The sequence below is a fragment of the Eptatretus burgeri genome, chromosome 11, assembly GCF_056783735.1.
Source record: "Eptatretus burgeri isolate ZD-2024b chromosome 11, Ebu_testis_v1, whole genome shotgun sequence".
NCBI lineage: Eukaryota > Metazoa > Chordata > Myxini > Myxiniformes > Myxinidae > Eptatretus > Eptatretus burgeri.
In genome coordinates this window covers 7,858,588-7,879,508 of record NC_140971.1, presented here as the reverse complement: position 1 = coordinate 7,879,508, position 20,921 = coordinate 7,858,588, and the positions used below count along the sequence as shown (strand labels likewise).

The 20,921-nt window shown below is 41.2% G+C and overlaps 1 protein-coding gene across 5 annotated transcripts in view; it reads left to right on the top strand.

Moving 5' to 3' along the window:
* Positions 1 to 12,827, top strand: part of LOC147016437 (interferon-induced very large GTPase 1-like) — a 68,161-nt gene extending 55,334 nt beyond the window's left edge. For all 5 annotated transcript variants that reach the window (XM_085845084.1, XM_085845085.1, XM_085845089.1 and 2 more), the window contains one exon: positions 6,552 to 12,827. In XM_085845084.1, the coding sequence (XP_085701210.1) occupies positions 6,552 to 11,316 (4,765 nt within the window). In that variant the 3' untranslated portion in view covers positions 11,317 to 12,827. The remainder of the gene's footprint in view (positions 1 to 6,551) is intronic.
* Positions 12,828 to 20,921: the final 8,094 nt, after the last annotated feature.

Genomic DNA, 20,921 nt, shown 5'->3' with positions numbered 1-20,921 from the left:
TACACCACATCCACATCCATCACACAATGATTAGTTTATTAGTTCCCCACACACGTGTTTATTTAATTTTAAAATTCACTCTGCCCCCCCCCTTCTTTGTCTCCACCCACACAAGCCACACCTACACAAGCCACACCCCTTCATCCCACCCCACCCATACAAGCCACACCCATATACCCCATCATCCCCTTCCCTTGTGCACCCCACCCTTGACCCACCACCCCTTCATCCCACCCCCACCCATGCAAGCCACAACCATACAAGCCACACCCACACAAGCTACACCCCTCCATCCCACCCCACCCATCCAAGCCACACCCACGCAAGGCACACCCACACCCATGCAAGCCACACCCACACAAGTCATACCCACACAAGTCACACCCATATACCCCATCATCCCCTCCCCTTGGGTACCCCCACCCTTGACCCATTGCCCCCCCTTATCCCACCACCACCACCCTTCCCCACACACACACGGGGAGGGGAGGGGTGGGATGAGGGGGGTGGAAATGGGTCGTTGGGGGAAGCACACCTTCCCCCTCCCCCCCTCTTTTTTATCCTTTTTTTGCAATTAAAAATATTATATGACACACCTGTGAATACCTCAGGAGGTGTCGGAGTATCTCGTATTGTCAATAAATAAATAAATCCTAACTCTCATGTATTATCTTCAGTCAGAGAGATGAATAATTAATTACCTGGGGTAGCCTCTGATGATTGTATGGGACAAGAGGAAACATATCTGCACTTTCTTTGTGATTGACACTGTAAAAACAGGAAACACAGGCACTCATTTAACATAATTGTATTTTATGATGTGTCATACCCTTCAAGAAAATCTTCAAAGAACGTTGAAATATTGGGTAAATTCTGTGATGTCGGAGGTCTCGGAGGTATCCATCTCGGAGGTAGGTTATTAATCCGTATATTGAAGTTGTTGTGAAATTCCTGATGAACGAACTGGATTTCTGTCAGGACGTCATTCAGAGCTTTCCATTCCTTGTGGAGATCATTAGCATAACAATTCACCTCGAGTACTGAGTACAATCTGATCTGAGTGAGTTTGAAATGCTGTAATAAAAAGGTAAACAAATAGTTATTTGATCAATCATGCACAATCAAAATGAAGACAAATTACAACACCACAGTTCCAAGAAGGAATCCATACTTAACGATACATACACACACCTGCATACATGCATACACATACACACACACACACACACACACACACACACACACACACACACACACACACACACACACACACACATCCATACACACACACACACACACACACATATCCATACACACACACACACACACTCACACACACGAAACTTACCAATGTTGTGATGGGTCATGAAACATGGTTCATCTCTGTTGGGTCAAAAAGCAAATTCTAGTTCACCAGCAGATACCCGTCGGCGACGGGTATGGGGGACAAGATGGATCACAATAGTCGGTTACAGTAGTTTCTTTGGATGTTTTGTGCCGCATTCAACAGCTCAGTTCATATTGGTGGTGTGTCTGGGTGCCCATGGTAGCGTTTGAGACCGGTCGCTTTAGATTGTTGGCCTTGACACATAGTGCCGGATGAGTAACACGAACGATTTGACATATTCATCGTTTCTATATTACCTCCATCAACAGATTAACAACATGGCAGGATAAAAGTCATAAATTCTGAGTTGAACAAACATTCTGAACTCTTAGACTTAGTTAAGTAAAGTACGTCGTCTGGGACCTGGCCGTCGGTTTGCCGCCGAACGCTGCTGATTGTGACGTCATCGATTCCCTCTTTAAAAATTCTATCGATGTTCGATTTTTTTGAATCTGCTCTCACCTGCGTAAATGTAAATGATCTATATGTATATATGGAATACATATAGATGTATAGATATATAGATATATAGAATACATATGGATGTATATACATATAGATATATAGATGAATACATATAGATACTGTATATATGGAACACATAATGTGAAGATTTCGGAAGTATGAACAGAATATGTTCAGAGAAAAGTGTGTTGGAAATTCCAGGCTTCCGCCCATTATATTATGATTACTGTTGGGTCAAAATGAGAGAAACTAGAAACTGTCAAAAAAAAGAGATTTTCAAATGAGAGAAACGCCGCACTTATAAAACATGTTTGAGGAAGTGAGAAGCAGTCTATTTCCCAGAGTTACTGGGTCTGGATGAAAAACAGGAAAGTGAACAATGGGGTAAGTCTGAGAAAATATCCAAGTGGAGAAATGCTGTCATTTCTCAAAAATTTAATGTGTTCGTGGTTGAGAAAAGGTTCGAGTATGGAAAATATTTTATAACAGGCGAGTGCTACAAAACAATTTTATAAAATAGAACATAAACAAATATTTATTGACTCTCTATATAAGTTTAATGTGCATGAGTGGAACCAAAATATGCTCAGACAAGAGCATGAAGAGAGGTTTGTCATTTCATCTCTGCTCAACAAAGATACTTAAAGGTCTAAAGAAGAGTGTATTAAAAGAGACCATTAACTTTCAACATTACCTTGAATGTATATGGAAGAGAAAGGATGTTTATGGAGAGATAAATCTTATTAGAAATTATAAACACGAAATATTCTCAGGGCCTGTAAGAAAGCTCTAACAGCATTTGATGATAAAATATATATATATATATATATATATATATATATATATATATATATATATATATATATTGTTGCGAATTCGCGCCCGCCGGCGTGTGAGCGGCCACGTAACTCGAATCGCGGCACGTCGCCCACCGGACGGACAATTCTGTCGTGACCCTCTCGGACTAACGCCGGGAACTAGTCACGGGTGGGCCTTTCGGCCTCACCACGATCGTGCCAATCGGCCCCCCGCGTGGGATAGGGTTGTTCGCCAAATTCGACCTACCTAAGTACCCACACGAAGGGTAGACTGGGCGATCGCACCTCGCCGCAGGTCGACTCCGGACACGGGCCACTTAAGCGACCCGTTCCGTACTATCGGGATAACCGAGCGGTGTTATCGTCGACCTCGATGGTACCGATTAATTATCGGGCGTATTAAGCCCACTACCAACCCTTTATGTGAAGCAAGATGGAGATTCAATTAAAGAAAAGACGAAGCGAAACGGGAAAACAGTTCAACATAAGGCACATTTATTCCGCGGCACACGGAAAGCACACATATACAATTACAACAATTATGCACCAAAAGCAGATGTTACAAAAGAAACACAACAATGCAGATCTACTACCGACTAAGCGAGCACACGGCAACACTTACACAGTTTTACTTTACAGACGGCGCCGACAACACATTTACTCAAAAGCAAAAGAAAAGGGCCACCCTCAAAGACAAGGGGGCAGACGGGGCCTGTGGGCCGCGAGACCGGGTGGATCCTACCCGTGTCTTGTGATGAGCCGCAAATGTGTCGGCGGTGCCCCGACTCCGCGCACCTTCGCGGGTTTCGTTGGCACTGCTTGGAGTGGGGTGGGAACGGGGCCCCCTTTTCGCACTATCTCAGCGCGGGGGGAAAAAAGGGGGGAATTGTTGATGCTCTGGGGAAAGAGGATAGCTGGCTTGCTTGGGTCCCGCGACGAGCGACTCCACTGCGACCTCGTCGCTGACCGCCGTCTTCCTTGCTTCGGACCCGAGGTATCCGGTCCCCTCCGCAATTCTCCTCAGCCGACTGCAGCAAATCACCTCGACCGCGCTCCAGGCTCCAGGCTTCCTCTCTCTGCAGCTCCCCGACAGACTCCGAACCCCGACAGACTGCCACTCTCCAGACCCGACTTGACTGCCTCGACCTTCCTGACTCCAACTCACTGCCTCCAACCTTCTCTCCAACTCAAAACTGACCAAATTCGCCCCGCGATCGGCGCTTTATAGTCCGGCAGGAGAACCCATATGCAAATTTCTGAATCAGAATGAGCTCGGGGGTGGAGCCACGCTCGCCCATTGGATGGAGAAAAAGGGGCATGAGTCTCGCCTGATCCTCGAATTTGCATATATCGATTCTACTCCGACGCGCCTGGAGGCAGGGCCAAACCGCCCCACGCTTGCTGATTGGACGGATCAGAAGTGGGCGTGTATCATTCCTGATCCGACTTCTCCTCGGAAAGGCCGCTATTTGCACCCGCGGCGCGCGTCCCGCACGAGGCCAGGACAGCCTGACGCTCGGTGCCCACAAGCGGTGCGGGAATTTCTGCAGAAGGAGAGGCGAAGGTGGTGGAGGGTTTAAAGTGCTGGTCCATGGCCATGGCGACGTTTGGAATGGCGGTGATGCGATGTTTGCGGGAGCGAGTTGTGAAGGTAAAGGTCGTGGCTGTTGGCGTTGTTGTTGTTGTGAAGCGGAGTTGCGGTTGGTGGTTGTTGTGTGATGGCGGTTGAGACATGGTTGGTTCAAAATAAAGATAGAACAGAAAAACGGCTATCTTAAAGGGTCACAGCCCGAATGAATCACATTTATTCCCTCTAAACAACGGGTTTGGGGCTAACTACACATGTACTTACAGAGATATCTCACCTACAGGACCTGAATGGTGGTTTGCGAATTTCCTCAACCGCAACAATATATATATATATATATATATATATATATATATATATATATATATATATATATATATATATATATATATATATATATATATATATATATATATATATATATATATATATATATAATGAGTGATGTAATAAATACATTACCTCATAGGTTTATAGTATAAGTATTCATAAAAAATAGAGGTTTGGGGGTTTTAACGGGCTGCCACCGCCTTTTGTTTAAATTGATGAATAAATTAAGTTATTTCCAAAAATAGAACACAAATATTTATAGCATCTCTATTTGACTACTCCATTTGGTTAAAGAGAAGAAAAAGAAATGTGACAGGAAGGCGAAGCCCAGCCCCTGGCAGGGGAGTAGTGTCAAAAGGGAGGTGTTTGACGCAGTAATGTGTTCCAGTTTGAGAAAGAAATACGAGTGAGCGTAAGTGAGTGACTATTGCGACTAAGAAATGGGACACATTACTGCGTCAAACCCTCCCTTTTTACACTAAAGCCAATTTGTCACTTTGTGCACGAAAACACGGGAACACTACAGAACTAAGACCAGATATGAGGTCATAGAAGACAGGGACAAAACACAGACCTGTCTGCAATGGGAAACTTATAATCCCATTGACTCGGCTTCGTCTCGAGACATTCCAATAATCTTGCGAGCCTTGGTTTCCATGGCATCAAGCTGAACAAGGTTTGAGGCACGGTCACCAGAACATAATTAGGCAAATCGTTTTTTGTATCTTTTATGTAATTCAGTGATATTATCTGATTTCCCAGCAGAAAACAGATGACCGAGAGCAAATGGTGGTGTGAAAAGAGCAGAAAGCAGATGTGCAAAAGCAGCAGAGCAGGTTTTTAGGACATGTGAGCTGATGCCATCCAGTCCAGTTGCAGAGTCAGATTTGAGGGTTGAAAGAACCTTGTCTACCTTCTCATGTGCAAAAGACAGAGTCCAGGAGCAGTTGGGTATGATGGGGAACAGCTACTGAGGAGTGACACTGTTCTCAGTGCGAGCCAAGGTCTTGCTCGAATAATTCTTTATTGGGTTCGCCACCATCTGCTTGAGCACCGGCGCTCAGAGCAGTTGGGCTTTACACCAAAGAGGACAACGATTGAACATATCCTTGCTCTTTGGGTCCTTACTGAACACAGACGAGAGTTTTGGAAGAGGCTGCTCAGAGCCTATGTTGATATCCGCAAAACGTTTGATTCAGTGAATCGGGATGCCCTCTGGAGGATTCACAGTCTTCGTGGGGTACCACCAAAATTGATCAATCTGATTTCTGAACTATACTCTGAGACTGAGAGTGTTGTGAGGTGTGGTGGTTTCATATCCAATTTATTCTTAGTTGTTAATGGAGTTCGTCAGAGGTGTGTACTGGCCCCCACACTTTTCAGTGCTTGTATGAGATTTCAGTGAGATCAAGCTGTGGTGCATCGTTTGGGAATGCCTCGATATCTGACCTTGATTTCACAGATGATTCAGTCATCTTTGCGGAGACGCTGGATATACTTAAGGGGGCTATTGAGGTGTTGGATGTGGAGTTGGAACCACTGGAATTACAAGTTTCTTCGGTCAAAAGTAAGATACAGGCTTTAAACGACATCTTGGATGCTGCTATCTTGTCTGTACCTGATTGTGGTGAGGATTTTGAGGTCATGGAGAGATTCACATTCCTTGGCAGTGATATTCATGTCTCCGCAAGTCACGAGAGAGAAAAGAGAGATAAATACGAGAGATGATATCAGATACTTCTAAATCGAGTTGGAGTTAGGGCACATGACTTGTTGAACCCAAAGTTGAATCAGATCATCCTTGTGTTATAGTCCATAGTTGTGCTAAGTTTGTTTGAAATCTCTTCAGTTGTTCACCAGTTATCATGTAACAACATGATTAAATGGCACATGACTGTCTTTTTTGTTGCATTTATCTCTCCAAAATCACAATCCTGGATAATCTATTTTGTTTGCATTGCAGGCCCCACGATGAGAAGAACAAGTTTCCTGGTGAAGATTTCCTGGAGAAACTTTCACTGAAAGATTGTTTGCACAAAAAACTCTCCATTTGTGAATTCACAACAATCAAGTCAATGAAGGAAGAAAATCCACAAAAACTGGAAGATCTTCCATTTTACTTTTTGAACAAATTGCTGATGAACAATTCAACAGCCAGAAAAACAACTTTTCAGAAATCAAACAAAGGGGGAAGTTGTGCTTCCTCTGAATGCCTCGATTTTGATGATTTTGTTTCCTCAGAAGAAAAAATCAATGAGATAGCAGTGAACCCCCTGGATGTGATCAACGCCGTGTTCCTGTGTTCGGATCCTTTTCTCCAGCAGGAGCTGCTCAGGAAGATGTCCATGTGCCAGTTTGCTCTCCCTTTTGTTATTCCCGATGTAATCAACCAAAAACACATTCTACTTCTCCACGGATTACGATCAATCACCAAAGAATGGCGACAACATTCGTATCAAGGAAAAGGATTCATCGAGGACAGCATGGCAGTTCATTCTTTAACAATCATCTCATTTGTTCAACTCGGCCAGTGCAGCTTATCAAAGTCAAAAACCATCAATGAGGCTCTCACTGATGGAAATCATGACATATTCCTTCATCGTGACATAGATGGTGGAAATTGTCCCCGAAAAATATCGGAGGGTATGATTGAGGTATCTTGGTACCTCCCACGTGGTAAGGACACTGACCACTTCCCTGAGCCATTTACAGTGATGAACATGTGTGGTGACGTCACAGAACAACCACACAGCCACATTCAGTTCCTCACCCAAGTCTCAACTGCAGTATTTTTCTTTGTTGAAAACATCACAGAAAAAGGGTACGATGTACTTTCCTCAACATGTTCACCAGAGAAAGGAACACACCTCATCATCAAGATGGTGGAACAAGGCTCTGAAAATACCCAGCGTTTTAGACGAAAACTCTGGAATGAAGGGAAGATAAATAAAGACTGCACATTGATTTTGAAGGCAAACATGAACAACGCAGAATTCCTTGGGAAGCTTCGAACCTTGATGAAGAAGACTTTGTGTGAAGGGAAAATGTCCCTCGAACAAGTAGCAGAAGAGGCAAGAAAATGTAACATCCGTATTGATGAAGATGATGATGAGTCACGGAGTGGAGACAAATCTGCACAAATAGTTTTGAATGAAATAAGTGGAAAAACATCAGCGATGTGCAAGAAAGATCAGCTTTACCTCCAAGGACGTTTTTGGGAAAAGTGGATAAAGTTGGACAAAGAGCAAAGTCGACCAAAAGCATATCAACATCAAAAAGAGAATCTGGTTACATATATCGATCATCTTGTGAAACAAAAGAGTGAAATACGCACCAATCAATACACGATGGGCTTGTCGAGTCTCATGAAAGCATTTGTGGAAGAGTTTAAGGAACATTCTCACAATCATCTCTCAAGAGCCTTCTTCCTCCAATCCATGAAACAAGGGCTGGAAGTGAAATGCAGGGAAACTATTCATCCTTTACGAGAGGAATACAAAAGGTTGTATGAGGGATCTGAGCATAAGAAGCTTGTACAACTGGATAAAACAATCTCTGAGAGTTCACTGGGACTTGAGCACCTTATCCGAGAAATGGCCCAAATGTACGAAGCTGCATTATCACAGAACAGCACAGAAGAGTTTCGTGATTTTCCTCGACTTGCTGCCCAGATGTTGTTTGATGGATATCCTCTAGAACTCATTGATGGAGATGTTTCGGGGATTCCTTTGCTGTGGGTAAAAGCCGTACTCGAAGAATTGTCCTTTTTGATAAAGCCTGAAACAAGAATTCCAGTTGTGTCCGTGCTGGGGGTACAAAGCACCGGGAAGTCCACACTCCTCAACACCATGTTTGGTGTTCAGTTTGCAGTGAGCAGTGGTCGCTGTACCCGGGGAGCCTTCATGCAGCTTGTACGGGTCGAAGGTGAAGCAAAAGAGAAATTGAAATGTGACTTCATCATGATTTTGGACACTGAGGGACTCAAAGCCCCAGAACTGGCAGATATTTGTGACAGTCATGAACATGACAATGAGTTGGCGACCCTTGTGATTGGCCTGAGTGATGTCACCATCATCAACTTAGCAATGGAAAATATGACAGAAATGAAGGATATTTTACAAATAGCAGTTCATGCTTTCCTCAGGATGAAAGAAGTGGGGAAAAAGCCAATTTGTCACTTTGTGCACCAAAACACGGGAACCGTTTCGGCTCATGACCAGAACATGAGAGACAGGAAACATCTCATCGATCAGTTAGATGCAATGACAGAGCAGGCCGCTAAAATGGAGAAAAAACATCCAACCTACTCCAAGTTTTCTGATGTACTGAATTATGATACAAATCACAACAACTGGTACATCCCAGGCCTTTGGTACGGAAATCCCCCCATGGCTCCAGTGAACCCTGAGTACAGTGCACAGGTTCTTGAACTGAAACAGCACATTTTAGACCAGTTTGTGAAGAGAAAACCCTTGACGGTGACAGAATTCAACACTTGGGTGGAAGAAATGTGGAAAGCGGTAAAAACAGAAAACTTCATTTTCAACTTCAGGAATAGTCTCGTTGCTGAAGCGTACAATGAGCTGTGCATGAAGAACAACCAGTGGCAATGGAGCTTCAAGAGAAACATTTATTCGTTTGTTGAAAGAGGAGAAAATGAATTAAATAATGCAGACATGGACAATGTGGATGAATTGTTCCAGAAACAAAAACGTGACTTGAACACGGAAATTGAAAAAGAGAAAACGACAATGAAAGAAGAGCTGAATCATTACTTTGAGAATGATGATTGTGGTAAAAACACACATTTGGTGGAGAAATTCAAAAAGGAATTTGAAATTGGAATTGAATCACTTTGTAGGGAAGTGAATCGATCATCACTCCAAAAGTTGGAAATAGTAGTTGATGTCAGGAAAAAACAAAGAAAAACTGATGACATTAAAAAAAGCTATTTCTCAAAGATTGAAGGTGAGGTTAATGATCTTCTTAAAACTTGTAAGAAAAGTCCAAACAACCAAGGAATGAAAGAAGAAGAGTTGAAAGAGAAATTTAGTGAAATGTGGAAAAACACACTGAAGAATCTCGAGAGATTAGAAACTCCACAAAGAGCAGCAATTAAAGATGAAATGGAACACAAACTGATCGAAAGCATGCCGAACATCAAACCTGAAGATGCTCAACGTCTCCGGAAGAACTTGTGTAAACCAGAAAAAGAATTCACGATACAAGAATCCCATTTATGTTTGACAACATGGCAACGGGTAGGGAAAAACTTTCCTGTTGCATCTCGATTTATGAAGCCAATATTCGGGAAAACACCTGAAGCAACTCCTCTAAAGCATCATGCTGATGATATAATCACTGATTGTGATAAACATGTCTTGAGCATCGTTAATCAGAGGAAATGTTACTCTGACATATACTGTGATGAATTACTACAAAGAATCAGAGATCATTTGGAACGAGTATCAAAAATGATCAAATTCACCAACACATCATTCAAGGTGGATATCACAACGCACATCATCGCTCGTGCAGCAGAGAAATTTCAAAAAATGCAAGATGACTATTTTCACAACAACGATCCGTTTACCATCTTAAACAAACAAAAAAGCACGTATGAGAAACGGTTCCTGGATGTTTATTACACAAGAACCAAAAGTAAGGAACTCGCTGAAGAATTTTTCTCCTCATGTCTCAAACCAGCCGTAGAGTCTTCAGTGGACAATCGACTTGGTCCTGAAATAGTGACCACGATGAAGGAAGGTTTTCTTTCTCAGGAACTTTCTTCCCAAAAATACTTACACCTTGCTTTGCTTCTTGATTTGAAGGAAAAAGACAATGCACAAAGTTACTACAACTACTCTTGTGATTATAAAACCTATGCAACAAACTGGGTACAGAAGCAGGTTCTGAAGTTCTGTAACAGTGACAATAATGGTGAAACAAACCTGAACAACATCACGTCAAACATCATGAAAGAGATCTTAAAAAGATTAATAAACTGCATTTCCACAGCAAAACAAAAACCAAACACAGACATCAAGTGTTTCCTCTCAGAGGTTTGTCACTCGATGACAGATTTGATGGTTGTTGATCGAAGTACTTTTGGATCATATATTCTCTGTGAGGAAAAGGTTGAAAACTTTTCCAATGATCTGAAACTTGTTATTAAAGCCAAACACAAACAGAAAGAAATAGTTTCTCATTGTGAAGGTGATGATGTGAAAAATATACTTTCTAAACTTCCCCTCCAACCCCATGAGCAACTCCTCAAGTTAATTGAGTTCTGTGGGAATCAGTGTCCATTTTGTGGTGAACCCTGTGAGAGTGGTGGTCCTGGACACACGAAGCACAATTGTGAGATTCACAAGCCCCAGGGATTAAACAGTTATCGTTTTCTTGAAACTGAGAAGCTCGTCTGTGAAGTGTGTACGACTGGTGTGGCAGGAAATTGCTCTTTCCGTAACCGTGATACCGATGGTGAATGGCACCCCTACAAGGATTATCGATCTGTAAACGATTACTACGCCTCGTGGACAATCCCAGCCGATACTACACTGGAAGCCTCATCCTACTGGAAGTGGGTCATGTGCAAGTTCAATGAGCAATTGGCTGAACTCTCAAAGGCCAAACCTGCAGATATTCCTGATTCCTGGAGGAAGATAACGTGGGAGGATGTGAAGAAGGATCTTGAGAAAATTTACAACAAGAAAATCTTGAGTTAGTGTGGTTTTTTTTTAGGGATAAATCATCATCAGATGTGTGGAAGCTCACAATTCATGAAACTCCATGAGCTTTTGATTTTAATTTGCTAAAACAATCGGGTGGGTTGGCAGGATGGCCTCGACATCACAAACTCACTTCCAAGCTGTCTCGCCTGGGTTTGAATCCCGACCCAGCTATAAACTGTCATCCCGGTGTTTCACATGCAAGGTGATTCATCAGTTTGTGTGCCGTCTCTTGGGTGGACATTAAACTGGCATCCCATCTGCTGACATTCGTTAGTAGATGTTGAGTTAAAGATACCATGGTGTCCTTCACGAAAAGTAGGCAAGCTATCTCCGGCACCCTGAATAAATTAAAAAAAATTTGACTTGACTTGCTGTGTCAGAGTGGCGATCTGTCCAGGATTCTAACGTTGTCGCTAAGAACCTGCTTCAGCATCACCAACGCTCTATATTGAGCAGGCTTCATGATAAAATGAGTTCACTTTTGTATTTTTTGCCTTTTTGTTCTTACTTTTACCGACTTACATGATTCGTTTTTGCTCTTGAACTGTTTTGCCACAAAAAGGATGATTTGAAATTGATAAATGTGATGGAGAAACTTATCAGCAAAGTAACTGAAAACCCAGGAATTATTTCAATAAGTAATTACATAACTAATAATAATATGAGCACTGCTATCAGCCATCATCATCATCATCATCATCATCATCATCATCATTCATCATTCCTCATCATTCATCATTATTCATCATTCATCAATCATTCTATGGTGTGTATGTACGTATATATAGGGTACTTATATGTCTCAAGCTGTGAATATTTTGGGACTGTTTCCAAATGGCAAAAATTGCAATTATGCTTTGTTTTGAACAGGTACAGGAGCAGCGTCACTGTTATGCGTCTCAAATTGTTTTACTTTTTAAAGTTTCTAATTTGAAACAAGATTATTGAGAGTTTCATTTTAAAATCCAGAACTTCATCAGAGTTTTCTTTTTTTATTGTAGGTATCATCTCGGTTGATGAGGATTAAAATGATGACAAAAGCTACAATGATGTATGTTAAAGAAAATTCTGATGAATGAGGATTATATGGATATTTGGTGATGTCAGTCATTTTCAATGGATTAAAAAATTATAGTTTGGACTTGTAAACTAGATTTATTGAAACCTTTCATGCTTGTAATATTGATTAGTTATTGTTTGATAAATGGATATTATCTCACTGTTATAATACAATCGATGGAATTGACAGAACATTGATCAAAGTACACTAACCAAGGGAATTGAGGAGAAGCTGATGTTTTGGGCGTTAACCCTTCCTTGGAGAACCACACTAACGTGCATGATTAATACCAGTTTTACTTTCTGTTATACAGTAATACTGTTGATGAAACAATAATAGTAGAAATGGTGGTGGGTGAACGTACTTGATTTTTCAATATATTTTCAATGAAATCTCAGATTAATACCCACATTCCTGATTAATAAACAAGATATTATAACGAAAATTGACTTTTTGGGGTTGAGGGGTTAATTAGTTATGTCATAATTTTCATATTAGAGTACACTAGCACTACACTATGTGCATGTATGTAAAACAGCACATTACCCATAGGGTGATTCCGTCACCCCCTACACAGTCACACACACACACACACACACACACACACACACACACACACACACACACACACACACACACACACACACACACACACACACACACACTTTTACTGTGAGTAAACTTTCACATGCAATCAATTCTGCCAACTCAACAAATAATACCTCTGGCGACTTCATCAGCAGAGGCATAAAAGGCTTCAGCTTCCCCCTCAGTCTTACCTCTGTCCCATCTATGCTCTCCCTCACCCCCAACCCAATAGCCTCAACCTCCCCCTTCCAAAGCTGTTCCATCTTTACTCTCACCCTCCTCCTAATCATAAAAGCAAATGGGCATTCCCACGTCAAAACAATGGAATATGTAACACTTTCTGCTCCCCTATCACAATTCTAAGATAAGAAAGTCAGAAATTGTCTTGGAATCCTGAGGCATCAATTTTGCAAATGCTGTGTGCATACGACAAACATTTCTCCTGTACGTCCATTCATCGTGTCAAACACCTTCATGCAGTAACATCCCCTCCCCCACCCCCCCCCCACGGTTCTGCTCCCCTCGTCCTGCCCCCTCTCAACTTCACCCCTCCCCAACCTTCCTCCCCTCCCCCTCGCCCCCCCGGCTTCCCACCACCCCCCACCCTCTCCTTACTCCTTTCCACACCCCTTTGTCCTAGCAGCAGCTCCTCTCTGCTGATGGGACAAAACACTGCAACGCCAAGGAAAATCAAGAGCGATCCCTTTAATTCATCCACTCAAGCTACAAGCACCACCTTCTTCCTTTCCCGTCCACGTGATGACATCATGCCATCATCCGCAGGACATGTGAAATGGTGTATTCGATATAATGTATAATGAGGCTGGACACCACATTCCCCTCTCTCCATAAAATATATATGGTATTACTCAAGAGTTACAATATCATAACAGTTCGAACTTAATTACCTTCTACGACTCATGCAATCGTAGACACACAGTATCTTAAACAGCCAGGTTAATTGGTTAAAGTATTGATGTCAGAATATCAATCTCCATCAGTATCGTACGTTATCTCTCATCCAAACAGGCTCACTCGGAACCCGAGCAGGTTGATCATTGTCATTTCTTGACGGATCATTCTCGTGTTTTCAGAATCACACCATTCAACATCAGAACCTTTCTGTTTGGGAAAAGGAGTAGAATCGAGCTCATCTCTGAACGTTCCATGTTTTACCATCTTTGGTCGCATAAGTACTCAAACCTAGTTGAGCACTTATTCGAACAGGACGTGAGAATTTGCTCTCACCTGTCAGAACATGTCCTGGTTTGTTTTTTTTTAACTGTTACGACATCGCCCACCTTGAATACCATACTTTTAACACCTCTACGCTCATCTTCATCAGCTTTGCTGGACTCGTTTCTTCTGAACTCTATTTTACACCGTCTCCTTTCCGCAAAATGAAGGAGTCTTAGTTGTTGCAGCAATATCTAACATGGTCTTCATGCGACGTCGGTGAAGTACTACAAATGGTTCAACACCGGTAGATCTTTGTGGAGTACATCTGTACACAGCAAGGATATTGCGTACAGAGTGAACCGCTGGTCGGTCGGTGTGTCATTTTAGCAGTTTGCACAACCTCGTTTTATACCTTGTTAAATTTTTCCATTTCACCGTTCCCTTCATGGTGGAAGATGGCAGAATGTGAATATTTAATGCCTCCTTTCAGCAAAAAAAGGTAGAAAACTGATAAGAATCAAATTGTGGTCCACGATCAGTGATTATCTCGTCTGGAAAACCTTCGATTAAAAACAGAGGTGAGAAACTCCGTGACAGTTTCAGTGGTCGTGTTCTGAGTAAATGTAACGTCTGGCCATTTACTGTAGTAGTCATTAAGGGTGATTTAATGTTGTCATGGGAAACATGTGGTCCGACAATATCTAATCATAACTTTCTACATGCAGTAGAAGGTAGAACTGGTTGCATCGGACCATTACGGCAAGTCGCAATCTTGTCGTTCATCTGACAAACATAGCCATTTTGAATGGCATAATGAACCTGGTTGTCCATTCTCAGTCACCAATACAACTATCTCAGTCATTGTTTTGTGCGAACAATGCCTTGATGTTCAGCATGTCCAATGTTAATCAGTCGGGTAGTAAGGGAATTGGGGGTAACAACTCACTCATCACGGAATATAACATCATTGTGAATTGATAATTCGTCAGGAATGGGGAAGTAGGGTTTTGGACCAGGATGCCCAACCATTTTGAATGTACCGTTTCACTTGTACTTGAAAGTCATCAATGCTAACTGCTTCGACGAACTCATCATGAGAAATACAAACGTCTTGCAACAAAACTTCACAGACATGGTCTACATCATTATCCACGTCAGTGCTGGGGTCAGCATTATTGTCAGGAAAGAGATAAGGCATCGGCAACTTTATTCTGAGAGCTTGGCTTGTACTGCATTTGGTAGTCATAGTACAGTAATCATGCATTCCAGCATGCAATACACATAGGACTGTGACCTGAACGGAGAGTTGAAAATAGGGTAACTAGTGCCTGATGGTCAGTACGCAGTGTAAATTTTGTGCCCAAGAGATAAGCATGTCGGCATTCTACAGCCCAAATGTATGCGAGAACTTCATGCTGTCCGACGGAATAGCGTTTCTCAATACCAGTCAATTTCCTAGATACACAGGCAGTAGTAACCTCAGCACAGTCACAGTTAATCTGTGTCATTATCACAATGATTGGGTAACCAGACATGTCAGTGGTAATAATTACGTCTAGAAAAGGGTCAAAAAGTCCTAACCCAGGGCTATGTGTGATGGCATCTTTCACAGCAGCAAAAGTGGTAGCACTTGAATCTGTCTACTTGAAAGGTATGATAGTTTGCGTATCGCGTATTGGTTGGACAAGCAAGGCAAAGTGAGGGACTAATTTTATGTAAAACGCAGCCATCTATATATTACTAAAACTCTCATCTTGTATGTATGTATGTATGTTCCCGAAATACAGCTAAAACGCTACCCGATAGCGCCAAAATTTTAGGGCCTCCTTACTTACCATTCTCCTGCGGTGTGCAGTATCAAGTTTCGTTCAAATCAGGCAACGTAAAAAATTATTAAAATATCATTTTCTGATTCAGTCAAGTACTCTTCGGGAGAATTTGATCAATGCAAATAACCTCAGTGGTATAGTTCGCTGGAGCTATCTTTTTTATTTTGAAATGATTTTTTTTATCAACCGCTGTCACAACGGGAACCCAACGGGTTCACGGGTCGTCTAGTACCAACTAAAGATCTCACTTGTTCAGGGCTGCTTTGTATAGCAGCATCAGCAATGCCATTAACCAGATTTGGATTCGGTTGGGCACCATTTTTACCCACAATTTTTCCGACCACATCTATGCGGGGAACGCCAAATACACACTTGGTATTCAACTTAATACCATAATTAGACAAGCGTCGGGGTACGGCTCGTAAGTTGGAATCATGCTCAGACTGTGTTTTGGCCGAGACAAATACATTGTCGAAGTAACAAATCACACCTGGAAGCAGTGCTGGATTTATGGTGGTGTTGGCCCCAGTGCACATTTGGGTGGTGGTGGCCTTTTCTGCCACGAACGATGAAGTAAAGCAGTGATTTTCAACCTTTTTCACTGAGGGAACCCTCAACTCTCATATCTTATTCTGTGGCACCCATATTCAATTAATTATCTATTTGTATTGTTGCTTTAAAAACATTGCAGACTCCACGAGTTGAATTATTGGATAAAACACAAATTTCAGGAGCGTTTTTGTGGGCTTTTATTACCACCAATGGATTCCACTAAATGAATATTGGCAAAGTGTGCAATTAGCCTGTCAAAAAGATATCCTATCACTGTTACAACTTCCAAGATGCATTTGATGTAATTTGAGTAATGGAACTATAAGGAACAAAACGAGAAGCATTGCTCTATATGTTCCTGGTATCAAATTCCACCACCACAGAAAGTAACTGGAAGTTACTTTCTGGTACTTTGTAGAGCGTATGCCTCCGCCACGCAATGCCTGATCCACGAGAACATATCGGGCCCAATACATTTTTGAGATATCGTGCTATATATAGTTTTTAGCCTGATCTCTCAATGGTGAAGAATCACTTTAAAAAATTCTAGTAGTCGGATACGGATCTGGATCTTCAATAAAATCTAATCAGTTCGTCCTTGTCACACACCAAACCTGTCCACAAAATCTCTTCCAGATCCATCCACAATAGGGCTGTCCTTATTTTATTTTTTTCGGAAATTTCAAGGGGCTAACCCGAATTTAGGTTGATATTTATGAGAAAAAGAATATTAAAAAATATGAACCCGAAAAAAAATATTTTAGGGCTTGCTACCGTCCATCGAAATTTGAAAAAAAAAATTCATTATATATTTTCCTTTTTTAAAATCTTATGCAAAAATGACATTAACATGTAATGTATGATGTTTTCTGGTGCATTAGAATCTGAAATACTGCAGAAAAATATTGTTGAACTTGGCAAGATTTTTCCAGTCCGTCTCAGTGAAACTTGAAAAGTCTAAAAAATCAAGATTTTATGTATTTTTTGCGTTTTTCGAACTCCACAGTTTGCAGACAGTCTTTGAACTGACGGGACAAGAGCTATAGTTCACTTGTTCAAAGTTGATTTCTTACAGTCCAGGAATCGTTTTCGGTGATCAGTTACTGCTTGTAATAGGTACTGATTTTGCTCCTCATCATACGTAATAAGACTGTTGTACTCAGTCGCCAGGGCTACACCACGCTCTGCATAGTCATTCACAACTTTTAGCTTGCTGACGATAGTACGACTGACGAAACTATCCTTAGTTTCCCATTGATCCGGGTTTTTGTGCAGAAAGTCAGAGTTCAAATGCAGTAGATCAAAAAAAACTTCTGCTTCTCGAAGATGCGAAATCTTCCAGTTTTCGGCGCATGATATCTTTCTGGTGAACAACAGCTCTTTTCGATGCTTCATCATCGTCATCGTCTTGTTCTTTTAGAGTTTGAGATATTTTTCTTTTTGTCTCAATTGACACGTTTCAGTCAAATAGACATAATGGTATCAGTTCTACCGATAAATACCACAACTGTCCCAGCAACTTTTTCACCGTTGCCTTAGATATATCAACGTTCACTTCATAATATTTATCCATTCGCTTTAACAATGTCAGGCCTGAATTCAGTGTATATTCTGAAACGACAGAATAGTTATCATTAGTTCACGAAAGGCAATTTCGCTAAATGCCTAAATGACCGGATACCAGACCTGAAATTGACGGCAGTCAGTCAGTCACTGACTGACGGACTCAGTGATTCAATGGAGTAATGAGCAGACAATACAACAGATCTAAACAATAAATATCTCAATAAAACAAGCATTGTCAGTACAAGAACAAAAGACATAATTTCATGTTGAAAATGGAAAATTTTCCCATTTTTGAACCACGTTTCGGGACATATGTAACACTTTTTTGGGATCAAAAACATTTTTTTCGTGTTATTCACATTCGAACCAACCAGTAAGCATGCAAAAATTTCATGAAAAATATCTCTGACATAATAATACAAAAAAACATAAAAATGCACATTTTTTACAATTTTTGACAGCTGGTAGCAACCCCTAGACAATTTTTTTTGGGGTTTATATTTTTTTAATATATTTTTTCTCATAAATATCAATCTACATTCGGGTTAGCCCCTTGAAATTTCCGAAAAAAAATAAAATAAGGACAGACCCAGTCCACAACTTTTTGAGATATCCTATACACAAACAAACACACGAAGAAGACGTCTTGCAGAGCCCGATACTTGCAAAATCCACCAAACAAATTTGACGTCAAAAATAATTGCTGGTTGAATTCAATGACCAAATATACAACTCCTCTTCAAATATCAAGTGAATCGGATGAAAATTGACAATTTTAGAAATCCTGCCTATGTTGACCTTTTGGCCGATGTGGACCTCCAATAGAATTGGTGGTTGAATTCAGTGACCTGAAATGTAAATCCTCTTCAAATTTTAAGTCAATCAGATGAAAATTGAGGATTTTAGAAACCTTACCTAAGTTGTTGACCTTTGGCCTATGTTGACCTTTTAACCTCAAAAACAATAGGCTTCTTCCTTATGATAAACTATACCATGTGGTTAAGTTTTGTGAAGATCGGTTTAAAATTGTGACCTGTAGGCGATAAACAGACAGACAGAATAACAAAATCGACGAACCAATATACTTGAAAAATCTTCGATTTTGCAAGTAACAATCAGAGAGAAAGGAGGTGAAAACATAACCTCCTTGACCTTCGGTAGTGGAGGTAACTAGACTTGTCAAATACCCATTAAATGCCCAATTTTTGCAGCAAATTTGCAAAAACTGCTTAATAAGTTATAATTCACAACAATGAGAAACTTACATGTCATGTTGCTCGATCTGATAGTGATCGTGATTTTATTTTTAATACCTTGAATTAACTTTAGTATCGAAATGTAGACAGACAAAGAAATGTAGGAAAAATGTTCGCATGTAGGCAGATATAACCTGATTAAGCATGGATATGTACCTTATGAGCCTTTAGACTAGGAAAGTCGCAAGTTAAGTCAGAGAAGTCAATATCATGCGTTGTCATATTCAATTGATAACAGAACAAGACCGGTCATGAGACATTGCATCAGAGCTGTGCACAATCGGTTGCACATCTATTTGAGCTTAGAAAACGAGCATTCACCGCTGCAATGAGCAAAACAGTGGACCCTCGGAGTTCACCAATGTTTGGTATGGGGTATTTCTCTACTATAGAATCATTAACCTTTCCATGATCAATGCAAACCCGTATTATATGGCATTGTCCTTTTCCCATGGAATTACTACCGGCGATATCCACTCAGAATCTTCAACAGGCTCTATAACGTCCTGTTCCTGAAGGCACTTTACACCAAGCTTCAGAAACTCATCTCTGGGCACAAGGCTAAGTGTTGGGATAAAGGGAGGAATTTCTTTTATCTATTCTGTCTCCTTGTCTGTTTCTGAGTCTGGTGTGGAAGCGCCTCGACTTTCAGCTGTAACTTTCCATTTTCCACGTTTCATTATTTCCATTTTAAATATTTGATTTTATGTTAATTAATCCCCTATTTAATAAGATTGCTTGTGTCTGTCTATTCGTTGTGGGTTTGAGTATAAACCCTTGTCCTCCGTCCTGGTGAACATGTCTGGTACGTGCCCTTGCCGCCCTCCCGTCCCACATGCGCCATAATCTCCAAGGATTATGTGTTTGCCTCCAAGGGAGAACTGTTTGGCTATCCATCCAGGTTGGTCTTAACTAGCATGGACATGACAGTATCACAAACGAAATGTTTGGTGAATAGTTTCTTGTTCATCAGTGAAGCATCAGAAGCAGAGCCAACAACAACATTTACTTCAATGTCAGTTATAAGAAAGTCACAAGTCACCTTTGTCTTCACTGGGCATGTACTGTGGACAACAAGGACTTCATGTCCTTCTTCCTCACCTGGTGGCTGGATATTCACCTGTTGTGCAGGATGTGAGTGTTGACACACAGCAGCAGAGTGTCCAATTTAGTGGCAAGACATACATGTCTTATCCGTCGCTGGACAGACTGGTGAATTGGTAAATAGAAGGCCGATCCAAAATGGTAGAAATTACATAAAGCAGTAGATTTACCCAAGTTCAAAGGAGCACTGGGACGAAGTTGGAAACGTTTTGCAGGAGCTCGTTGTGGGTGATCACCAGAGCAAGGCTGTACTTTCACCCCTGTGCTCAATCCATAAAAGGGTACATTTCAATTACCTGTTGGAAGTGATTGATTGCATTGTTCCATTGTAATGATTCTCTTGTAATGTCTTTGTTGTTTTCTGGGGTTCATCGCAGAGCATTTTTAGGCAAATTTCACCTGGCGACAAGGGTCAGAAAAGTAATGATTTGGAAAATATATATTTATTATCGGATTACTGAGAAC